The sequence below is a fragment of the Pectinophora gossypiella genome, chromosome 3 (assembly GCF_024362695.1).
Source record: "Pectinophora gossypiella chromosome 3, ilPecGoss1.1, whole genome shotgun sequence".
Taxonomy (NCBI): domain Eukaryota; kingdom Metazoa; phylum Arthropoda; class Insecta; order Lepidoptera; family Gelechiidae; genus Pectinophora; species Pectinophora gossypiella.
The window spans coordinates 13,207,472-13,228,421 of record NC_065406.1 but is presented as its reverse complement, the minus strand read 5'-3'; the positions used below and the strand labels follow the sequence as shown (position 1 = coordinate 13,228,421).

At 35.5% G+C, this 20,950-nt stretch overlaps 1 protein-coding gene and 1 long non-coding RNA gene across 4 annotated transcripts; one reads left to right on the top strand and one right to left on the bottom strand.

Moving 5' to 3' along the window:
* The first annotated feature begins 266 nt into the window (after positions 1-266).
* LOC126382199 (uncharacterized) lies at positions 267-2,284 on the top strand. Its single transcript, XR_007569044.1, has 3 exons — positions 267-346; positions 1,685-1,798; positions 2,165-2,284. It is a non-coding gene; the product is annotated as an uncharacterized LOC126382199 (long non-coding RNA).
* A 4,152-nt stretch (positions 2,285-6,436) lies between these two features.
* LOC126382129 (uncharacterized) lies at positions 6,437-20,827 on the bottom strand. Of its 3 annotated transcripts, none has more exons than XM_050031892.1 (8): positions 20,735-20,827; positions 11,193-11,282; positions 10,915-11,014; positions 10,376-10,544; positions 10,031-10,147; positions 9,255-9,391; positions 8,155-8,341; positions 6,437-6,585 (listed from the first exon to the last, which is right to left on the bottom strand). In XM_050031892.1, exons 1-8 carry the CDS (start codon positions 20,737-20,739, stop codon positions 6,440-6,442), a joined length of 951 nt encoding a protein of 316 aa, XP_049887849.1. In that variant the 5' UTR covers positions 20,740-20,827; the 3' UTR covers positions 6,437-6,439. The 3 variants fall into 3 exon arrangements, with proteins under 3 accessions (XP_049887849.1, XP_049887847.1, XP_049887848.1); XM_050031890.1 differs by lacking the exon at positions 20,735-20,827 and adding an exon at positions 15,265-15,417; XM_050031891.1 differs by lacking the exon at positions 20,735-20,827 and adding an exon at positions 12,874-12,997.
* Between the last annotated feature and the right edge of the window lie 123 nt (positions 20,828-20,950).

The window sequence follows — 20,950 nt, the reverse complement described above, 5'->3', positions numbered from 1 at the left end:
TTAAGGTATCTTTTAGTTACTTCTGGTTCTTAGTCCAAGACAACAGGATTGTCTGTATATATATATATAATGAAACTACTTCTAACCTCTACGACAAGCCAGCAGCTCCATACATACATTGTTTTAAATTTACGCGGTTATTATCATCATTAAAACACATGATAACGGGTTCTTATCGCGTTTAAAGCAGGGATATGAGACACGCACACACACAGGGGTAGACAGATATGTCCGTAGAAAATTATGGATCTATCTACTCCACTCCAATCTTATCAGTCATCCCGTGATCATGGCACTTGCAACAGTGTCGAAATATCGGGATTATCATATCCCTGTTTTAAACGCGGTAAGAACCCGTTATTATATGTTTTAACTCCATACATGCTACGTAAATGCGAAAGAGACGAACAGGTCGGATAAACCATAATGCATTATTTCTTACTCCAGCCGCTTACGACTATAAAGACCATCCCAGAGGGGGTGAGGTAACTTTAGCTCGGCACGCGATACGTATTGGTGCGGGGCGGACAGTTACCGTTCCCAATTATTATTTATTCTTTGCCTCTACGTGCATCACAAAGCAGATAATAATTATGCACGCATCGAACATTTGTTATTTTACAGGCTACTCCAGAAAATTGTAAGATTTTTTTTGTATAGTTTTTTTATAAACAATATAGGCTCACGGACCACAATCTCACCTGATGGTAAATGACGATGTGGTCTAGGGTGGATCACGCCTATTTCATCTAATAAAGCAATATGTAGTGAAATTTGACATGAGTATAATATATTATAAAAGCATTTAAAAGCAAATGCGCAATGCAAACAAATGTGAAATAGTAATATTGCTTCTTTAGATAATTGCTTTGATGTGGCCTTTTTCACCCCCCTGGTGTCGCTAATGTTGACTGTTCTATTAGAATAGGATCTAACATTTATATAGATCGGGAATCGAACCTGGACCTCCAAATCGTGAGCCTAAAGCTCTAACCATTAGACCACGGAAGCTGCTTTACATATTTGCGTAAACGATGCTTATTATTTTTTCAACACACTTGCTCGTAAAGTAGCTCTTATTCCACCGCTCTTTAGTACATAAAGCACCCTATTAAACCACCCGTACTGTAATGACATTATCATACTTATGCTTTTGATTACAGAGGTTAAATTTCACCATAGAATTCTTACATCTAAAAATTTATAAATATAATATTTATATTTGTGTAATTATGATTTAAATGTTATTTAAAAATATTTTAAATTGTAAATTTTAATTATTTAAAATTTTAACTTTTTTTAAAATTATAAAGTATTCTTTTCTTGAAATTATTTATTTTTGATAACTAATTACATTATAATACTATTATTATTAGGCTGTTTGGCTTTCGGCGCCAGTGTATTGCCTCTTTTTCTATCTGCGTATTGCTAATTCAACCAGAGATGATAGAAAATTAAATGCGTGAGCCATTAAATTGTCGTCTGTTTTCACAAAAATGTCACATATTTTACAGTCGTGTTTTGGAAATTGTGTTGCTTTTCCCCACGAGTGTGTTGAAAAACAACATTATGAAACGCGTGAGCATCTTTGCTCCATTATCGCCTTCAGCTCGGCCTGAAATCCAAGCTCGATTGTAACGACCAGCATAGCTCACTTGTACGTAATGCTTAGATTTTTTTGCAGATGATTTTTTATGAAGAATCCACAAAAGATTCTGATGTGAAACGTGGTAGCCTTAGAATAAGAAATTATGATGAAAATAACCTAACAACAATGGAAAAGTTCCTACAAACGGCGGTTAGTATTTCATAACTTACCTTATGCGCGACCGCGGTGGCGCCACCAATGTGTACGTTTTCGTTCTGTCACTCCATGTTCTTGCGCGCTTTATTTACCTAGCACTGTTCTTATGAGCGTTCGGGTAGCGTTGGACCGTCTGCGGCCCTCTGAGGCCGCGCGATGCATAGCGATAACAACTGAGTGTTTAGGCACATTTTAGCAAGCAGCGGTCAAATAAAATATTACCGTGGTAGGTATAATAAATTGTACTCGATTTATCTGTTATGAAGTAGCTATAAAACAATCTGCGCTTAAAGCTTCAATAAAGGTATTTTACATTGTATTACTATGAGCGATTACAATTTTGGTTTCTCTTTTCAACAGTCCACGTTCAACAAAATCTACATAGACCCACAGGCGTTGGACATTGAAGAATTTTTACCCAGTTCACTAATAGGCGGCAATATAAAATCCGGCGAACGCCAGTGGTGGTTTTTTAATCAGGTATTACAATATACAGGTGTTAGTAACATCGTAACGAAAACTTTGAGTGATGATTCAAACCATTATTCTGAATTGGCATCAAGTGGATTTTTCCGTCGCAAAAGTATGGAACTAAAAGTTTTCCGACTGAAAATTTCACTTAAATAACTCTTAAATTTTCATGAATTTTCCGACAGAAAGTTTCACTTGATTAATATCAAGTGAAACTATATATTATTTTCTTTTATTCTGAGTTAACACTCAGAATCATGGTCTGAATCATCCTCCTCAGTATTTCTTACGATGTCACTAACACTCTGTAATTCTGATACAGTTTCATGACCACGGAATTCCACTTACTAAGATCCTGACGCACCACTTTCGCTTCCTCCATTCTCATCAAAGACTTCATGTTTGCTCGTCGGTTTAGACTTTTGACCTAGCCTTTTATTCAAAACATCCTGGACCTGATTTCAGTCATGAAGGCCTGCTTGCCTTCCTCTTCCAACTAACTCTACCACTAAATAAATATTTTTCGTATAATCCAACTAGTAAGCACCACTATCCTTCGCTAATATTATCCAACCACTAGACCACGGAGGCTGTTGTTTGACAAATTATCAATTGAAAATTACTTATTATTTTCAGTGCGACTGGAAACCGTTTTCAGCTGAAGATTGAATAAAATAAAATGTAATTATTTTTTGTTGTAATTTTATTTTTGACGCTCCTGAAGCTTAAAGGAAGGTTTTATGAGACAAATAGTACGGGACCACCTGCCACTGACTACATCAGAGCGCAGAGCGTGAGGTAGACTTGCAGCTCTCGCATTAGGTTATGTCTCTTCTTCAAATCACATAGTCTCAAAATCATATACAGTATCCCAGGTAACCATGGTATGGGCAAATTATAAGGAGGGATGAAATATTATAACGAAAAAAAAATGATGAGTGTAGGTATCAACGTGGACGAATATACAGGTAGATGACGACCCAGGAAAGTGTGGATTGAATGAGTGTAGAAAGATGTGTGTGAAAAGTGTGAGTACTAAGATAAGGACTGACAGATATGAATGGAAGAGGAACACCATGTTGTGTCTACCCCACATAGAGTAGGTGGGCTTAGAGTGGGCCGGAGGAATAAAAAAAAATACTGTTGGCATAACTTACATTTTATCCCTATTAAGATTTTTTAATCTACAATAGTATACAATAGATCTAGAATTTACGTGACTGCAAGTTGCCGTTCAATCCCTTCGCCAAAACCGACCATAGATCTAAGACAGTGACTGCGAGTTGTCCTCCAATCCCTTTGCGCATTATATTATGGATGTGCTTTTTTTTTGACGTGACTTATTGTAGATTTGCCGCAGATGGCATTAACTACTTGGCCGGACAAATGGGGAGCGCTGAAGGCTCTCACCCGGTACAACGTTTAAGACAACAGGCCTGAGGGTGCCCAGTTGGGCGCGAACCTCGGATCAGGGCGTCGTCTGAGAGGAAAAATATTTGAAAGAATTAATCGACCCTAGTGGGTCGATAGCGATAAGCGCTGAATGAGGGAAATCGTCGACCACGCCGGCGGGGTGGGGTCGGTATCGGGGCCCATATGGATGTGGATTTTTTTTTAAAAGTAAGTAATTTTAAATGGAGTTACAATGAATTCAGGAAACTAATTTTCGAATTTATATTTAGATCTTATAATATTATGAGAGGAGCTCCGTGGCGCAGCGGTAAACGCGTTCGGTCTGCGATTGTTGAAGTTAAACAACTTTCGCAAAGGCCGGTCATAGGATGGGTGACCACAAAAAAAATAAAAATTCATGTCGAGCTCCTCCGTGCTTCGGAAGGCACGTTAAGCCGTTGATCCCGGCTGCATTAGCAGTCATTAATAACCACCAATCCGCACTGGGCCCGCGTGGTGGTTTAAGGCCCGATCTCCCTATGGATTTAAAAGGCCCGTGCCCTAGCAGTGGGGACGTTAATGGGCTGGTGATGATGAATAATATGATAACGTACGTTATTAGCGGTGACGGAAAACATCGTGAGGAAACCCGCATTTCCGAGAAATGGTCAGACAGACAGTCGCTTCTTAAAAACCGGACCTGTCAAATCTTCATGTTAGGTAAGCGGATCCTGTGAAAAATAGTGACAATGCTACGGAGATGATTTTAAACAAAAAATATCAATTGTGGATTATATTTTGTGGATTGTATTAGATTACCCGTAGTTCTTCCTCTCATTATGGATTACGGTCGTTAATTTACGTATGTATATTAAATGGAGGTAGTTTTCTATATAAAAGAATAACACAAAAAGTATGAAAACGTGACTCGTAGCGCCATCTATCTTTCTAGAGCGTTAAGTAATACGAAGTGTCTTCATCATGAACCTAGTTGCTTTCGAAAGTTGAAAGTACCTACGTCAAAATGAATATAGTTACTACTATGCGATTGAAGGTGGCAGCACTGTCGTTGCCATAAGAACTTCGAAATTCAAAATAAAGTATTTTAAGTTAACCGTCATAATTGCCGTGGCATAAAGTGCCTTTAGAAGATTATAACGACGCACCTAGGATGATAAGCAGCTAAACACATTCTTTTTTTTCTTTCAGCTCTCAATGCAGTAAAAACGAACATGTGTTTAGCGGTGATAGGTTGTCAGCTTTTCGCCCACGATTCAACACAACTCTCATCCATTTTACTGACATATTATTTTTTTTTAACTTAACGTGAATCTTAAACAAGTTTAATAGGTATTCAAATGTTTTATACCTATAAAGTCGACTTTTAGTTTTGAATTTGTCCTTTTAAAAGGACCCACGCGTTACGAAGATATGTACTTACCTACAATAAGACAGACCTTAGGCTACAATATATTATCTTATGTTATAAGAAGATATGATATGTTATACTGTTACTTATAAATAAATTTCAGGACTGACCATTGAACTTGGCACCCATTTAGATCTCACTTCTTTTGTCGTTGAAGTCAACAACCAAAGCATTTATCATAGTATTGAACTTGGCTCTCATTTCACATTTATGTTTTTGATTGGATTTATTTATTATTAGACTAATAGATACCTAATTTTATATTTGAACTTAGCAGGTTTTAATATAAAACTCGATTTTTCATGGTGTAGTGTTGCCGTGCGCTTAGGCTAGGTTAGACTAGCTTAGTCATTTTTGAGAAGATTTGTGCGAGACGTAGGTACCTGGGCCGCCACACGCTGGATCGGATTTGAAAAACAGGAACTTACGATTTTTTTGCCAAAATTAAATGATTGTGTTATACCAACCGATATAAAAAAATATCGCATCGCTTACAAAAACAGTGGGATGTGCATTATCACAGGTTAATTTTCTGTATTTAATATTCTGCCTTCGAAAACCACCAGATCCTTTTATTATTTGGACTTCATCCATCTTTCTGCTTGCTTCTATTTCGATTTTATCGTCCATTGAATAGACTTTTCTTATGTTTTACTTATTGTAGTCAAAAACGAATAAAACAGTCTTGTATAGGAGCAACAAATAATAAAATTTGCCTTAAGTATATCTAGGCAATCAATTTTTACTTTACAAGACTAAACTGATACTTCACTAAATCAATTATTTAGTGTTAAGTGAGCCTTTAAATAATCTAAGTAAAGTAAAAGAATACTTGTAGACTTAACAGTAGGCTGAGATAAGACTAAATAGTTTTGTGAATACTTAACTTGGTTTTGTGTATTCTAAATTATCTAAAGTAGGATTTGTTGACAACTATATAGTATTAAAGAAGGAAATGAATTTATGAAGTCCTAATAAGTCCTATTTGATTTGGATAAATCTCACTTTAGCTAAAGTTTAGACATATATGACTTAATCACAATTCTTGATTGCTACTTGGGTATGTTATGTTATTTTTAGTTACGTATTTTTGCGACGGAAAATTCCACTTGACATCAACCCTGAAACATGGTCTGAATTATCACTCCAAGTTTTCGTTACAATTACACAAACAATCTGTCAATATCAATGTTTTAGAGGTTTCTTCTACAGAGCTCTTTTATGTTGCAATCACTTTCTTTTAACCTCTTGCGGTCGAAAAAAAAAGATATTCGGTAAAAGGATATTCGATTTACAACTTTTAGGCAATTCAAATCCCGCAAGTCGTTTGCAAGACTTAATAATTATGAACCACTTTTGGTTTTTAATTCAGCGGAAAACACATCTAACAAAAATTGTTTGTATTCTTCACTGTTTACTTTGTACACTATCCTTACATTTGCTTTATCTTGTTCGACAAACTCGTTCGTGTTTATGCCTCTCTTGTCACCTGAAAAAAAGAAAATGCTTATTAAATTATTAATTTAAACAAATTGCCTAGTGGGCTACACACAGACATGTGTGTAGGAACTAAACAATGTAAAATAGAATTAAAGAAGTATTATCTGGGCGCATGTTAAACTATGTAGTACCTACCTACCAATTAAGTATAGCGAGTTAAGCGCATTCATTCACTCCTCGCATAAACCTGTACGGGTTTTCTGTTTAGAGGAGCGTCTTATTTTATTTATAGGGATTTAATTGTTTTTTTTTGATATAGAAATAAATAAAAGAAAATATTATCGGGTTTTAGATATATAAAACAGGATAAAATAGAAATAGTAGTGTTGCAATCGTCATCCCACACGGCAACTGCTTGGTTTGACTGTTCTGATCATTAAATAGTAACATCATCATCATCATCAGCCGTATGACGCCCACTGCTGGGCATAGGCCTCCCCCAAGGATCTCCACGACGATCGGTCCTGCGCTGCCCGCATCCAGCGGCTTCCCGCGACCTTCACCAGATCGTCGGTCCACCTTGTAGCGGGCCTACCCACTGAGCGTCGTCCGACACGTGGTCGCCACTCCAGAACCTCCATACTTAACTAAAACATGTTTACAAAATGCAAAATACACAACATCAACATCACACACTACCTGTCACACCTTCACACACAAGCACAACTCATGATTTGCGTAATTTTAAATATCAACCCATATCGGCGAACACCTATTTATTTATTATTTTTTTATTATTTATATATTTATTTGTAAAAAAAGGTACACCAACAGCTAATATAATAAAACATTAAATAAAATAAAAGTTACTTCAGGAATTAGACTGTTACATAAGCCAATTATAGGCATCTAAGCAGATAAAATTAAATATCAAATTGAATCAGGTATCGTTTATATGCACACAAAAAATTACAATCAGTACAAATGTGCGGCCCTATTGCTCGGAAGCAATTTCTTCCAAGCAACCACTACCAGGAGCCGTGAAAAACTTGGATGCCGGACGGTGAAGAAACATCGTAAAGATCGAATGTGTTGAAGTAAGACATGGAGAAGTGTGTGTGGATGGAACATTATAAAATCCACATGCAGTAATTATGAAAATACCTATACGAGTATAAGGAAAATAATGACGATGATGGTTGTAAATACCTATTGGTCGGAAGTATCAAGGGGAGACCTTTGCCTAGCAACATGGGATCAGTTAAGTTTTGATTACCGATTTTTTCATTCTTTGATAGATTCAAATTTACAATTACGGAATACAACATCGTCAGTCTCAAAAAAAAATCAATATAAGTACTTTGAATTTTTGTATTATTTTATTATCATAGGTCTACTGCGATATCGGGGAAAACCTGTATTATATTTTCTTTTTTTTTTGGTATTTAAATATTTTTAAAACACATAATAACGGGTTCTTACTGCGTTTAAAGCAGGGATTTCCCCTGCCCTGTTTTAATTATGTTTTAATTATGATAATAACCACGCAAAAGTAAAACTTTTGCTTTTTTTACTTATTTTTTTAATGTAGGTAGTATAGGTAGGGGCTCGTACTCACCACATAAAATAATATCATATTTGGAATACTTATATTCTTCTACCAAGTTAGGATTGATTACTGCAGCCACCACTGAAGGATCCAATGCTGCCCACCCGTCTTCTTGCGGAATGGCGATCCTTTCATACTGATTTTGAGCCCTCATTATATCTGTGTCTATGGCACCAAGGACGTCCAATCTCCATTCCTGGAAGATGTTTAAAATAGAAGCAATTATGGCTTGCTCGTTTTGTCTTCCGACCTGACCAGTCAGCGAATGATCAATGTAACGTAAATGTTATTGGCACTTCTTTTATAGTGTGGGTTGTAGGTGGAGTATCAACATCAGAAACCCTGTTGTCAAGATTATTGTACAGCCGCCAAAGGCCCCTAACATGACTCATGAAACGATTTACGTACTTCAGTAAGTTATATGACCAGGACCAACGACTTTACGTGCCCTTTCCGAAGCACTATGATGATCTCGTTACTTTCGGGCAATTGGGTGATCAGCCTGCAATATTCTTATTAAAAAAGGGTCACAAATTGATTTTGTATGATTTGTCCCCACCTCCGGATATTGAGCCCAACGCTGAACAGTGGATCACCGTTTCATTTTTAGCGGCGTGGGTGTGCTGCCACCAAAGGATGTTTTGGGGGTACTGAAGAGCACAGTTAAACCCCGGACACTTCATACAAATAACCTCATTTTACAAAGACACTACACAGTAGACATTAGCAACACGTGCGACTGTGTGTGTGACGTCTGAAGGGTGGCAATTACATACATACATAAACTCACGCCTATTTCCACCCCGGGACTATGGAATTCCATTTGCTCCGATCCTGACATACTTCTCTAGCTTCCTTCAGAGTAAATCGTATTGAACTTTTCTTAGGTTTTTTATTCTATGGTATAGTACCCCGCTAGCCACAAGTTGCTAGTGTGACTCTAGGGATCGACGTTGGAGGTTGTATATATGCGTCGATCTATGAAAACTTCGTTAGCGCGTTCTAGGACTGTATTGAATGCTAAGCGCGCTATCTGTTGGCTATAGGTGGAATTAGCTTGTCAACAAGTTGGGTCCGCCACATGCTGATGTTATTTAGTTATAACTTACTTTAGTGAAATTCAGAAATGCATAGGTCTGAGAGAAAGGAAACACGGACACTTTATCGGGTGTAGCGGATTGCATCACAATGTGGTAGGCTTCTACGTCCACGTGCGCATTGAACTCAGGTTCAGGATGATTGTCACCTGAAATCATTAAAAGACTAGCTTTACCACTCAGACTCCGCATCAAGGGTAAGCTGCCCACATAGTAGGTGGTTACATTCAGTATCATGGTGTCACTCCAAGATTCAATCATCATCTCCCACATTCGAAATACATTTCTCTGAAACGTGGGTTTCCTCACGATGTTTCCATCGCCGCTGAGCACGTGATAATTACGCACGCACGTGAGCACGTGATAATCATTTATGATTCAAACATGATTTCGAAAGCAAATTCAAAAATCATTGGTTTTGGCCTATGCTATGATTGATTGATTGATGATCTCCGACCGATTTCGGCCATGGCGACCACTTCGACTTCTAGTCGGCACGACGCTGATGCGCCCGAAGGTGGCTTATCTAGCCTTTCTTTACAGTGAACTCCCGCGCACAGTGAGGGCACGTGAGCACACCGTTTTGGCAATTATAACGAACTAGCTTTTGCCCGCGACTTCGTCCGCGTGGCGTGTTATAAAAGAGATATCTTTGTGTTGTGTGGGAGTGCATGTCAAATGTCAAGCATCTAACTTATGCACACACACACAGTCGTGATGCCATGTCGTATTAGTATCTCTAGCACAGGTGATCTCATGATAATATGAAAAGCCTAAAGACTACTTACCATTTATGTGACCTGCTCCAATGTACAGATGAGCTAGTCGGTTTAAGAAGCCAGGGTCCACCTTGATAGCCAAAGCTACATTTGTTAAAGCACCAATTGTGACGACCGTGAGTTCACCTGCAAATGTTTTTTTTTTCTATAGCTGATGGGCAAAGGCCAAGTATAACATAAAATAAAATTAGGAGCTGTCTGCAGAAATCGGGGCCATTATGTTGCCTAAGTCTGTGAACTTATATTACTATGAAAGTTTCACGGCGCATTGGCGCTTCTGCACTGTAATGTCGTGAAATGTAAATAAAATAAATAAACAGGAAATAAATATATTTCAAAAAAGAAGTAAACTACCTTCATATTTCTTGGACAGACTTATAAGAGCATCCACGGCATTTTGTTGCTGAGGGGGAACTAAGTCAGTTATTACTTCATCGACGTCCCCTAAACCATCCTTTCCGAAGTAATTTGTACTTTCTGGTGTAAACACGATTGAAGATTTGGATCCTCTGTATATCGGCACCTAGGTACAATAAGTAGAAACAAACTATTAATAAACAAATTAAAGAAAGAAAAAAAATATTTGAAAGATTTGAAAAAAAAGTGAGATTGGCAAATAAGCTAATGCTTAATTCATAAAAAAATCTAATAGGTTTTTAGAAGTAAACGTATCTGTGGTGAAAAAAGTGTTACTCTCATTCTACAGACGTTAAACAGTATTTATATATTATTATTATATTAATTCGGTAAAAAGTCACTTTTGTGTTAAAGCGTTTGTATAGCAATCATATTATTATTTTATATTATCTTCTTTTAGTAAACGCGATAAAATTCTAAGTCTATGCTTTATACCCATGTCTTGCATAAAGTTTACTTTAAAAAACAGCACTTACGTCTTGTCTCTGGGCAACTTTCAGTATTCTCTGATTGTTCCTACTAACGTTGTCTTCATTTGTGTTACCGTTTCCCGTTGTAAGAGCAATTAACTGTGGACTGGTAAAATTATATTATTCAATAATAAGAACATGTAAAATTTTCAAATACCGAAAGGCCTTAATTTTCGAATCTTGCGCAGTCCTAAAAACTAATACTCCCACTAATAATACTAAAACTGTTACTTTTACTGCCTTAAGAATTATTATTGACGCCCGAAATAGCGAGAAATACATACCCATCGAAATATTTTTCATACAGCAAAGCCAAGAATATGGCCATTGCATCATCCCCTCCTGCGTCATTGTCAATAAGCAATTTGCTTCTCCTGAAAAAAGAAAAAAAAATGTTATAGGTACGACAGATTCGTGTTTCTTGCCAATGTTGTGACCAAAAATGAATCACATAGGCTGTTAGGTACATTTACCTAGCAAAATGACAATTCATCCTAGCCTTGAAGACTCCTTCAAGATTAACTGTTAGTATAACTATTAGTGATGTGCCGGATCGTTAAAAATGTATATCCGCGGATACGGATCTGAATACGGATATTTAGTGTAAAGATCCGCGGATACGGATCTTTATTTTCTTAAACAAAAAGATTAAAGTTTTAGTTATTTCATTGTTATAAAAGTGATATTATATCTTGCTTTCATTATATTTGATTTTAAGAAATAAAAACAATCTGAATGGAATTTTATAGCCTTTTTATTTAATAATTCTACTTAATCACCTGTAAACGTTCGACTTGTTCTTCAAAGCACATACAATTCGGTATTTGACTGGGTCAAATGCAAATATAGGTAAGTACGTAGAAATAGAATCCAATCTAACATGCTCAAAAATCAATGTCATTTTTCTTTTTAATTTATTTTCGAAATTTAATTATGAATTAAGAAAGACTGTATTTCTACAGGACAGTATTTCCATACCAATTCTATAGAAAAAAGTCGTTCGTAAAAAGTACCTCATTTGACTAGGTTGTCAAGTTGCCTATTCTATTACATGAAAAGATGAAGAGCAAAAATATGTAGGTACTAATACGCAGATATTCCAAAACAAGATACTTACGCAGAAAAAATATTATTCCCGGATATGATCGCCTGTAATGACATTATAATAGTACTACTACTTAAACAAGATATACAGAAAAAATATAATCGCCGCATGTTATCGGCGATAATAACAACATTCCGGTATTGATTCAGCAAAATATATGCCATATTGGCTTCTCTTTAAACTCCTATTTCATAATAAATCAACCTATTTACATCCCAGCGCTGGGCACAGGCCTTCCCTAGATCAACCGGAGGTCTTATAGAGCTGCACGACACTGCACTGCAAGTTGGTGGAGGTGTTTTACGGCTAATACAAGTTTTCGTTAAGGATTCACACAAGATCATTGACCCGGCAATGCCTGTTCGGCGCGTCCTTGCTACGGGAGTGGGCGGCGGAGTGAGATGGTGGCTGAGTTCGGATAGGGATCCAGACCTACGGGGTATAACTTAGAACCCTTACCCCACGCTGTTCCACTGCGGGTGAGTACTCCACAAAATCATCATGGCAAATTTTTTTTGTTAATTTTTTTTAGCTTTTTTAGTCATTATCCACAAAGAAAAAAAAGGCCTATGCCCAGCAGTGGGCGTCGTACGGCTGATGATGATGATGACCCACAAAGCATAATAATAATTACATAAAAAAAACTAATCATCAGGGATACAGGCGTCTAAGAGCAAAAAATCTAAGAGCATCATGCCAACACATATGATATAACATACCTAACATTATTATAACATAACATAATATTATGACATATAACATAACATATATTAATGACACAACACAATATAACATAATATTATGTTATGTTATGTCATCATAATAAAAAATATTAATATTTTTTGAAATTTGGAACTTACGCGTTTGTAGACACCGAAAAAAACAAGAGCACAAATATAAAGTCTCTCAACATTTCCAATGAATTACCTACTGATAAGTATTCACAACAACGTCCGCTTTTAAACTGGACCGTTTGAATACTGATAATAAAAGTATTCGAACTGAACCAAATAATGTTATCATTGACGGGTTCGTAACTTCACATGTAGATAAAATTATAGATTAAAGTTACTGCTAAACCAGTTGTTCACCCTTATTGTAAAATTAAATTTATTAGGTATGTAGGTTTAAGGTCATAGGCAAAGAAGCTTTTAAAAATCTAAATTACATTGTATAACTCATGTTTTCGCTAGAATTATCCCGTTTTTCAATCGTATTCCACTTACCCATGTTGTACTGAATGTATGTGTCTCATTTTTATTATTAAATATTGAGCAATAAAGTGTATATGATTTGATTTAACAGGTCCAGTCCCATTCTTTGACTAGTGGAAATCCTTGCCTTATGAAGATATATAATAATACATAATATACAACACGGACGTAAAGTTATGATTTTCGAATTTGTTTTCGAGTTAATGTTTGGATCACAAATGATTATAATGAGTGTTCAGCAGTGAAGGATATAGTGAAGTTCTTGGTTTATCTTGCGATGGATGTACCTCTGACTACCCTAATTGGGATATAGTCGTGAGCTTGTCTCATGTTATGCGTTTTATGTTTTTGTTCACTGTCACTATGCTGGTGTAATAAGACTGTTAATACGTCTGATTGTTTTGATAAGGTAACGGGTTCAAGTTCAATGTCCAGTTGGTAAACAGATTTGATTTTGATTGATTTGAATCAGTTTATTTGTTGATAGAGAGTGATATAACGTCTAAAAAAAGTTTGAAATGCTTTATCTGTCTGTATTTTGTTGAACAGATAATTTTGTTATTAAATACTTCAAATGGGAACGAGAACCGCGATTTGAAATAGACGTGAGTTTATGTATGTATGTACATGAGCAAAGAATTAAGTTGTTTAAAATTAGGAATTTTAATTACTTAAGTATATTTTGTTTTTTATTTATTAAAGTGGAAGTGCTATAAGAGTAAGGGAAAAGAAACAAATACTGACGACAGAAGATGATAGATGATTGGACACTTAATAAGACACGACGAATTTATTAAAAAAAAACACCATAGAAGAGAAACTACAACAAAAGAGAGGAAGGAAAATACCAAGAGCTTACATGGAACAGATTAAAGATAAGGTGAACGTCGCATCTTGTAACTAAGTAAGTGAAAGAATTGGCCTTTGATAGACAAGAATGGAGAATGCTACACCGACAAGAGCGTGTTTCTTTAATAACTGACGAACAATATTACAATAAAAATACAGTATCTCGTAAATCTATCGACATAAAGTATTACATACCTAAAAATATTTTCTAGAATCATCAGTCTTACGGTGTCCAGAATCAAGTGCAATTAGGCTATAAATATAAATTATTACTTATTGTGACTCCGGTCATCGGCAACCATTACGCAGCTCTATAATTAATATTAAATACTTTATTTTAGTTCTAAAAGTAGCTCTATCTCTTTCTTGCACTTAACGCAAGTAAAGGATAAAGCTATGTTTAGAACTGCCAACCTAGCCAATTTAGCATTTGTGTCTCTGCACGTTGCACCCTTTAATAATAGGTTAGCTTTTGTTAGGTTTTGACGTGGGTTATTATTATACATTTTCCGCATATGGCATTGACAACTTGATCGGATAAAAATATACACTTTTCATCCGAAAAACGAATTGTTTATTTATTAATTATACAGAAGAAACATACAAAGAAAACAGACAATACAGGTAAGAAAAAGATATTTAGAGCTTATCTCTAAGAAAGAGATTTCTTCCAGCTGACTTAAGCTATGTGATAAGGAGACATGCAGTGTATATTACTAATTACTACAGATAGACATACCTACATAATGAAATATCTTATTGTTCAACACAACACGAGTTTAATTAAATTCAAATTTGAATTTGGAACATCAACCAACATTCTGAATTTAAAACCATTTAAAACTTAATCTAAAATGACAATTGTTATTTATTTTTTATATAATTTGTATTAAAAACTTTTCTAGAAATTCTTATGAAGCATAAACTTGCGTGTTTCAATTATTTTTGTCGAGAAGTGTATTATGATCTTAGTGCGTATAACTTGTAATACGAGATAAGACATTGTTCCCTATCAGATTTCTTTTATAGCATGCTATATAAGGACAAAAACCAAGTGCATTCTAGAAAAGGACTGTTGGTAGCATAAAAGGCAACTGATTTAAAAGGCGAATGACGTCCGAGTCTTAACTAAACTGTATAATCTATTCTTGTGTGTAGAATATGGAAGCGTAGTATTATCATACTTACTCAGGATACACTTTACGAGTATACACAACGACAACCACAATTACGGCTATAACTATTAGAACACAAATAGTCACTGAAATGTATTTAAAAATAGTCCTCTTTTCCATTATGTCTCACGCGTTTCTGTCTCAGATTGTAACTGTTGATATCGTAGATACAGTAGTGTTGTCTCTTTCATACTCACTACATTGCATTGTATAGTTGTCCTTCAAATGATTAGTGCTCAAATTACTCAGACTGTATAATAAATTATGCTATTAAATAGGATATTACGTACGTCAAGCAGTTGTAAAACTCTTTGAACACCAACGTGTGAAATGGTATAACTCTTATATTACTTATTAATAAGATAATATATTTAATTATGATAGTGGTTTTCTTTGTGGTTTGAATTTGTTTTCGTATTCATGTTTGGATCATTGTTGATTGTCATGTGCTCAGCGGTAAAGGGAAACATCGTGAGGAAACCCACATTCCCGAGAAAAGTATTTTCGGAGGTATGTGACCTAACCTGCATTATTAAAACCGTATTTTACACCGCATCACTCTCTTATCACACTGTTTCTCACACTATCACCCAAAAACCCTAAGAAGCCAAATGAAGAAGAAGTAGAAGAACAATTTAAAGAACTACCTATAAAGTTACGTACATTAAAATTATCTATAACATACAAAAAAATGTCGCTTCTGAAAAAATCCGGCCTGTCAAATCTTCAGGTCAGGTAAGCGGACCCCGTGAAAAACGGGATAATGCTAGCTAAAATATAAATAATGGCATAAGTACTTATTTGTGAAGTTTATAATATGTATAAATAATTAAACATACATATAATATGACTATGGAAGCGGGAAAACGTGGCAGATAGATACAAAAAGCTTTACAAAACACTTGTTGAACATAAAAAAATATAATATATATGTTTTTTTAATTCTTAATCTTATCGTATCTAAAATAATCTGCTTTACAGAACGGATATTGCACTTAGGATTTCATCCCAATACAGTAGATAAAGTCACTATCTGGTCCTATCCATTCTGTTTTGAAAACATTACTAGTAGGTAGGTAGGTATAGGATGTTTATTTTTACCCAACTACGGTAAATTAAAAATGAGAGTTATGTGTTTGACTATTAAATTTACAGCCTCTATGGTCCAGTGGTTCGGTCCGGAGGTCCCGGGTTCAAATTCCGGTGGGAAACATCACAATCATCATTTTATGGTCCCTAGGTTGGTTAGGACATTGCAGGCCGATCACCTGATTGTCCAAAAGTAAGATGATTCGTGCTTCTGAAGGCACGTTAAGCCGTTGGTCCCGGTTACTACTGACATCAGGGTTGATGAGGTTGGTCATACACCTCAGAACTCACATAATAGAAGAAGACTATTTAATGTATGTATTTATTTATATAAAAACGTCTGCACCTCCTAACTTCTAAACTACTTCGTGTCCCTAAAAGCGTCTAAATTCTTCTTATGTCATATGTAAGTAGTTGATGTAAAAGAAAATATGGCCATGGCCGAATAGGCTGGAATGATATATTATATATTACTAGTTGATGTAAAAGAAACTACTTTAAAAAGTTAGGTAAGGCGGTAAACGGTAATATCAACTCTGTATTATTTACAACCATGAAGCATAGGTAAATATGCCAACGGATTTTTTATTCTATACTTATCTTATTCTTTCTTATTAGTTAGATGATCATTCTGTAGTTACTGAATTGAACCGGCCAGTTTTAAGATCAATAAGTCAGCTGTTGTATGGTATCTTCCCAAGTAGCATTGGCGAGTCTAAAAAGGGGATATTAGATATCTAATAGAATGCGATTTGATTGTCTACCTCTAGAGTAAAATATCCCTCAAGTTATCTTCAAGAACGCTTATAGATAGCCTCTAGCCAAGTGGGCACAACCTTGTAGCTATTCATAAGAAGGAGTTAAGAACGCACGAATAGATAGAGTTAAGAGTTGAAAATTTTCAAAGTCTAAAGGCGTACTTCTAGAGTCTTTCTAAACTGTTTATAGACCACAATGTGCACTAGTAGATAGTCTATAGATAATGTTAAGAGCTAAACAGAAATCTTTGCATGTGAAGTTTTAAGACCAAATTTTCTTAACATTAACAGCTTTAAGATAATTTTTATTTGAAATAGACAACGATTCATAATGGCGCAGATCTCACAAGAGTAAAAGTTAATATTACAACATGGCGTTACAAATTTCTAAATTCCTATTTATTTACCGCTTATACGGGCTGATACTGTCACCTAGACATGAAAAACCTAATGCGGATGAAAGTTTCTCGTGGAATTTGTGTAAAACTCTCTGAAAATAAGAGCGCCCGCTTTAAATGTAATATTTAATTAATAATTTACCAAATAAAAAAATATTTTGTAAAAATAATATTTTTTAAATTAGATTCAAATGCTTTAACCATTTATTTCATTCATAATATAGTATTTTAAAACGTGTAGAATGATTTATTAGACATAATTTATTCATAAAAACACGAATAAATAGTTCGTTATAATAATGTAAAAACGTATCAAGCAATAAAAATGGCGTCTAGTTAAAATTGTCTAGAAAATCGATTCCTTTAGAACAAAGATTCTAAAGAATTGTCTGTAGTATGGCTCTAGATAATGACAAGACTATTTGTACTTGTTACATACTAAACTTACTAGTCGAAGAAAAAACAGGTTTATGAGTGATTTAAGATTGCCTATAAACTGTCATTTTTGTATACTGTTTTATCTCTTCGGAGTATTTCTAGACATTCATCAGAGAACTGTATTTTTTACGTTGTGAACAATTATGGATAGAATTGTGCAGAAGCAATCTATTGCATTAATTGACGAGGGAAAGAAAAATATTTTTATTTGTAAACAATGCGAAATATAATCTTAAGTCATTTAGATCTTTCGTTAAATTCAGTCTAGTATGGTTTAAAGAAGGCGATAAAATGTATGAGTGGTATTACATCTATCCAAAAATACTCAGACGATAACCTCTTGTATATAAACATAGTTATGTACTTTAACTCCCGTGGAGACACTTCGTGCGTATGCGTAACCCTGTGATATTAGCGTCAAAACGATATTGAATTCTCTTTTATAAATAAACCTACCATTTGTAACATTTTTCAAATTTTTGTGTTCATCATTATCCACCTTAGGATTTTGTATCATAAGTGGCTGCAAATAGTTTCTCGATTTGTAGTTCTGCCTACCCCTTCAGGGAATACGGGCGTGAGTTTATGTATGTATGTATTTTAATATATTTTTTTATTTAAATATAAATAAATTTAATGATAGACGTTCTGTACGTTTTTCTACCTCTTAGGTGAATTTTATTATTGGACTTACTTGCAATATTAGAGATTCCTAGAGTTTTAGTTTTTTTCAAATCTAGCATATTTCTTTTTTTTTACTGGTATATAATGACGATGACACAGGTCCGTTATTTTCTCCTGATATTATTCATTTTCCAAAATAGAACTCGCTATTGCAAAATAGAATTCACTTTTATCCGTGCGGCGACGGAGAAAGAATACGATTGTCGCCGCCCCCCTCTTCCCGTGGATGTCGTAAGAGTTGACTAAGGGTAATTCCAAACATAACACCTCTTTTAGCTGGTGGTAGACCTCGCCACCTGGTTAGCTACCACCCTCCCGCCGGAGCCAGGCGCCAAGCCACTTGCTGCGTTCCGTCTGTGCGCGGGAGTACCAGTGCCTTTGGGGGATGTAAGGGTATCAGTTGTGTTGCTTAGAACCGATTTGGTTCCTTAAGCGACGTCAGGCCGGGAAGCTCCCTCTGGAGGGTAGTGGGATTCGAGGCACGGTCTTGCCGGTGGCCGACCGCAGGTAGTTGGGGGCCCTGTGGTATTCCGTCAATCAGCACACGACCCTAAAATGATTTGTGACCGCAGTGCAGTAATAATAAGGTCGCTTTTTCTAAACTTCATTTTTGTGCATTTCTTTTGTCTATGGTGGTGGTTTGGTGGTTTGTCCATGGCAATCCGTCAATCAGCATACGACCCTACAACTACCAATAACAATCACAGTGAAGTAATAATAAAGTCGATTTTTGTTTGAATAAAAGTTATGATTGACAAATAAGTTTTAAATTTAAATTGGTGGATAGATTAATACCCCTCTTACAGGTATAAGTGGCAAATCGCTTCACCAGCCCCCTCCATCTCAAAGGCACCACCACAAAGATCACCTTTATACTCGGCGCTGCGTCAATTTGTACACATCCATGAATAATATAAAATGTTATGTCATTACGATCTAAGAAATTAACACATCCAAGGTCCTCTAAGACCTCTAAGTCGGTCCAAAGCATTTAATCTCTCGCCTCTTGAACTATATCTTGAGTATGAGGCAATATATCGGCTGAACGCTCACGCCAGGACCAGCTGGGAACCCCAAAAAATGAGATCGTGATCTTTAATTTTTTACTGTCTCCGTTGCATAAAGCCAATCGATCTAGTAAAATTGCACTTAGTTATGCTATTGTTAGGCAAATAAACACTGGAAACACTGTTTCACTAGCAAATTTTTAGAATAACTATAACATATCTATAAAAGTAGTTTATTTAGACTTTAGTGTCTCTCTAAAACAAAGATAAGAGTACCACTAGCTAAAATTGAATATTTGTAGAAAGTTATATCTTAAAATATACCATCTTATCTATAAAATATCTAGAAAATCGGTTCCTCTAGGCTTTATTCATTACTTATAGATAATATTGTCTTAAGATAATCGTCATACCTAGAAATGTACTTAAAATAAGTGCTCTATAGAGCAAATTATCTAAAAATAATCAAATATTAGTGAAGATACTCTATAAGAATACTAATACTTTATAGAAGCCATCTGTAGAAAGCCCTTGTCTAGAAATAAACCACGAATAGACTATCAATAGATAATTTTGTTTTAAGCCTCCAGACCGATGCTACTTGGGTTATCATTATAACTACTTGAGTAATGCTTTGTTTACATTGTGGTTATTAGTTTAGTTGTTAGTACAGTTACTTGTTAAATAACAAAGATGGTAAGTAGTTATTTACGTGATAGATCAATGTAATGGGTACAGATATATTCCAATATGCTGATCCTCTGTTAATTGGTAAAGGCAAAGAAGATATATAGATCCGAATATATTTGGAAAACCTAGTTAGTTTTTAAATACACTACGTATCCTTCTATAAACTGCACCCGCGTCACGGGTTCCACGTCGCGCACCGCGCGATTTATATCGACGGCTTCGACCAATAGGCAGGGAATTTAGCGACGTGGATAAATGTTGTACAGCTATTGGTCGAAGCCCTCGATATAATTCTGCTGCCCGCGCTGGTCTATACGAACAATTATTGCAGACTTTTTGATATTCTGCTTTTAATCCGTGTTTATCATTAACTTATTACAATATTCCTCTGTACGCTACGTTACGAAAATAATTCTTACCCCATAACAACTATGATGCAGCTGTTTCTTAGTTCTGATTATGACAAGCAATATTGACACATTTGACTCAGGCACCCGTCCCGAAACAACCACTGAGATAGTGTGAACCAAGTTCAAAGACACAATACGTTGTCAACTTGAATATCGAAGCACTCAAGTGTATGAATAAGCCAAAATATTCTTAAACAGGCAAGCTTAAGGTTTCATGTTGTAAGA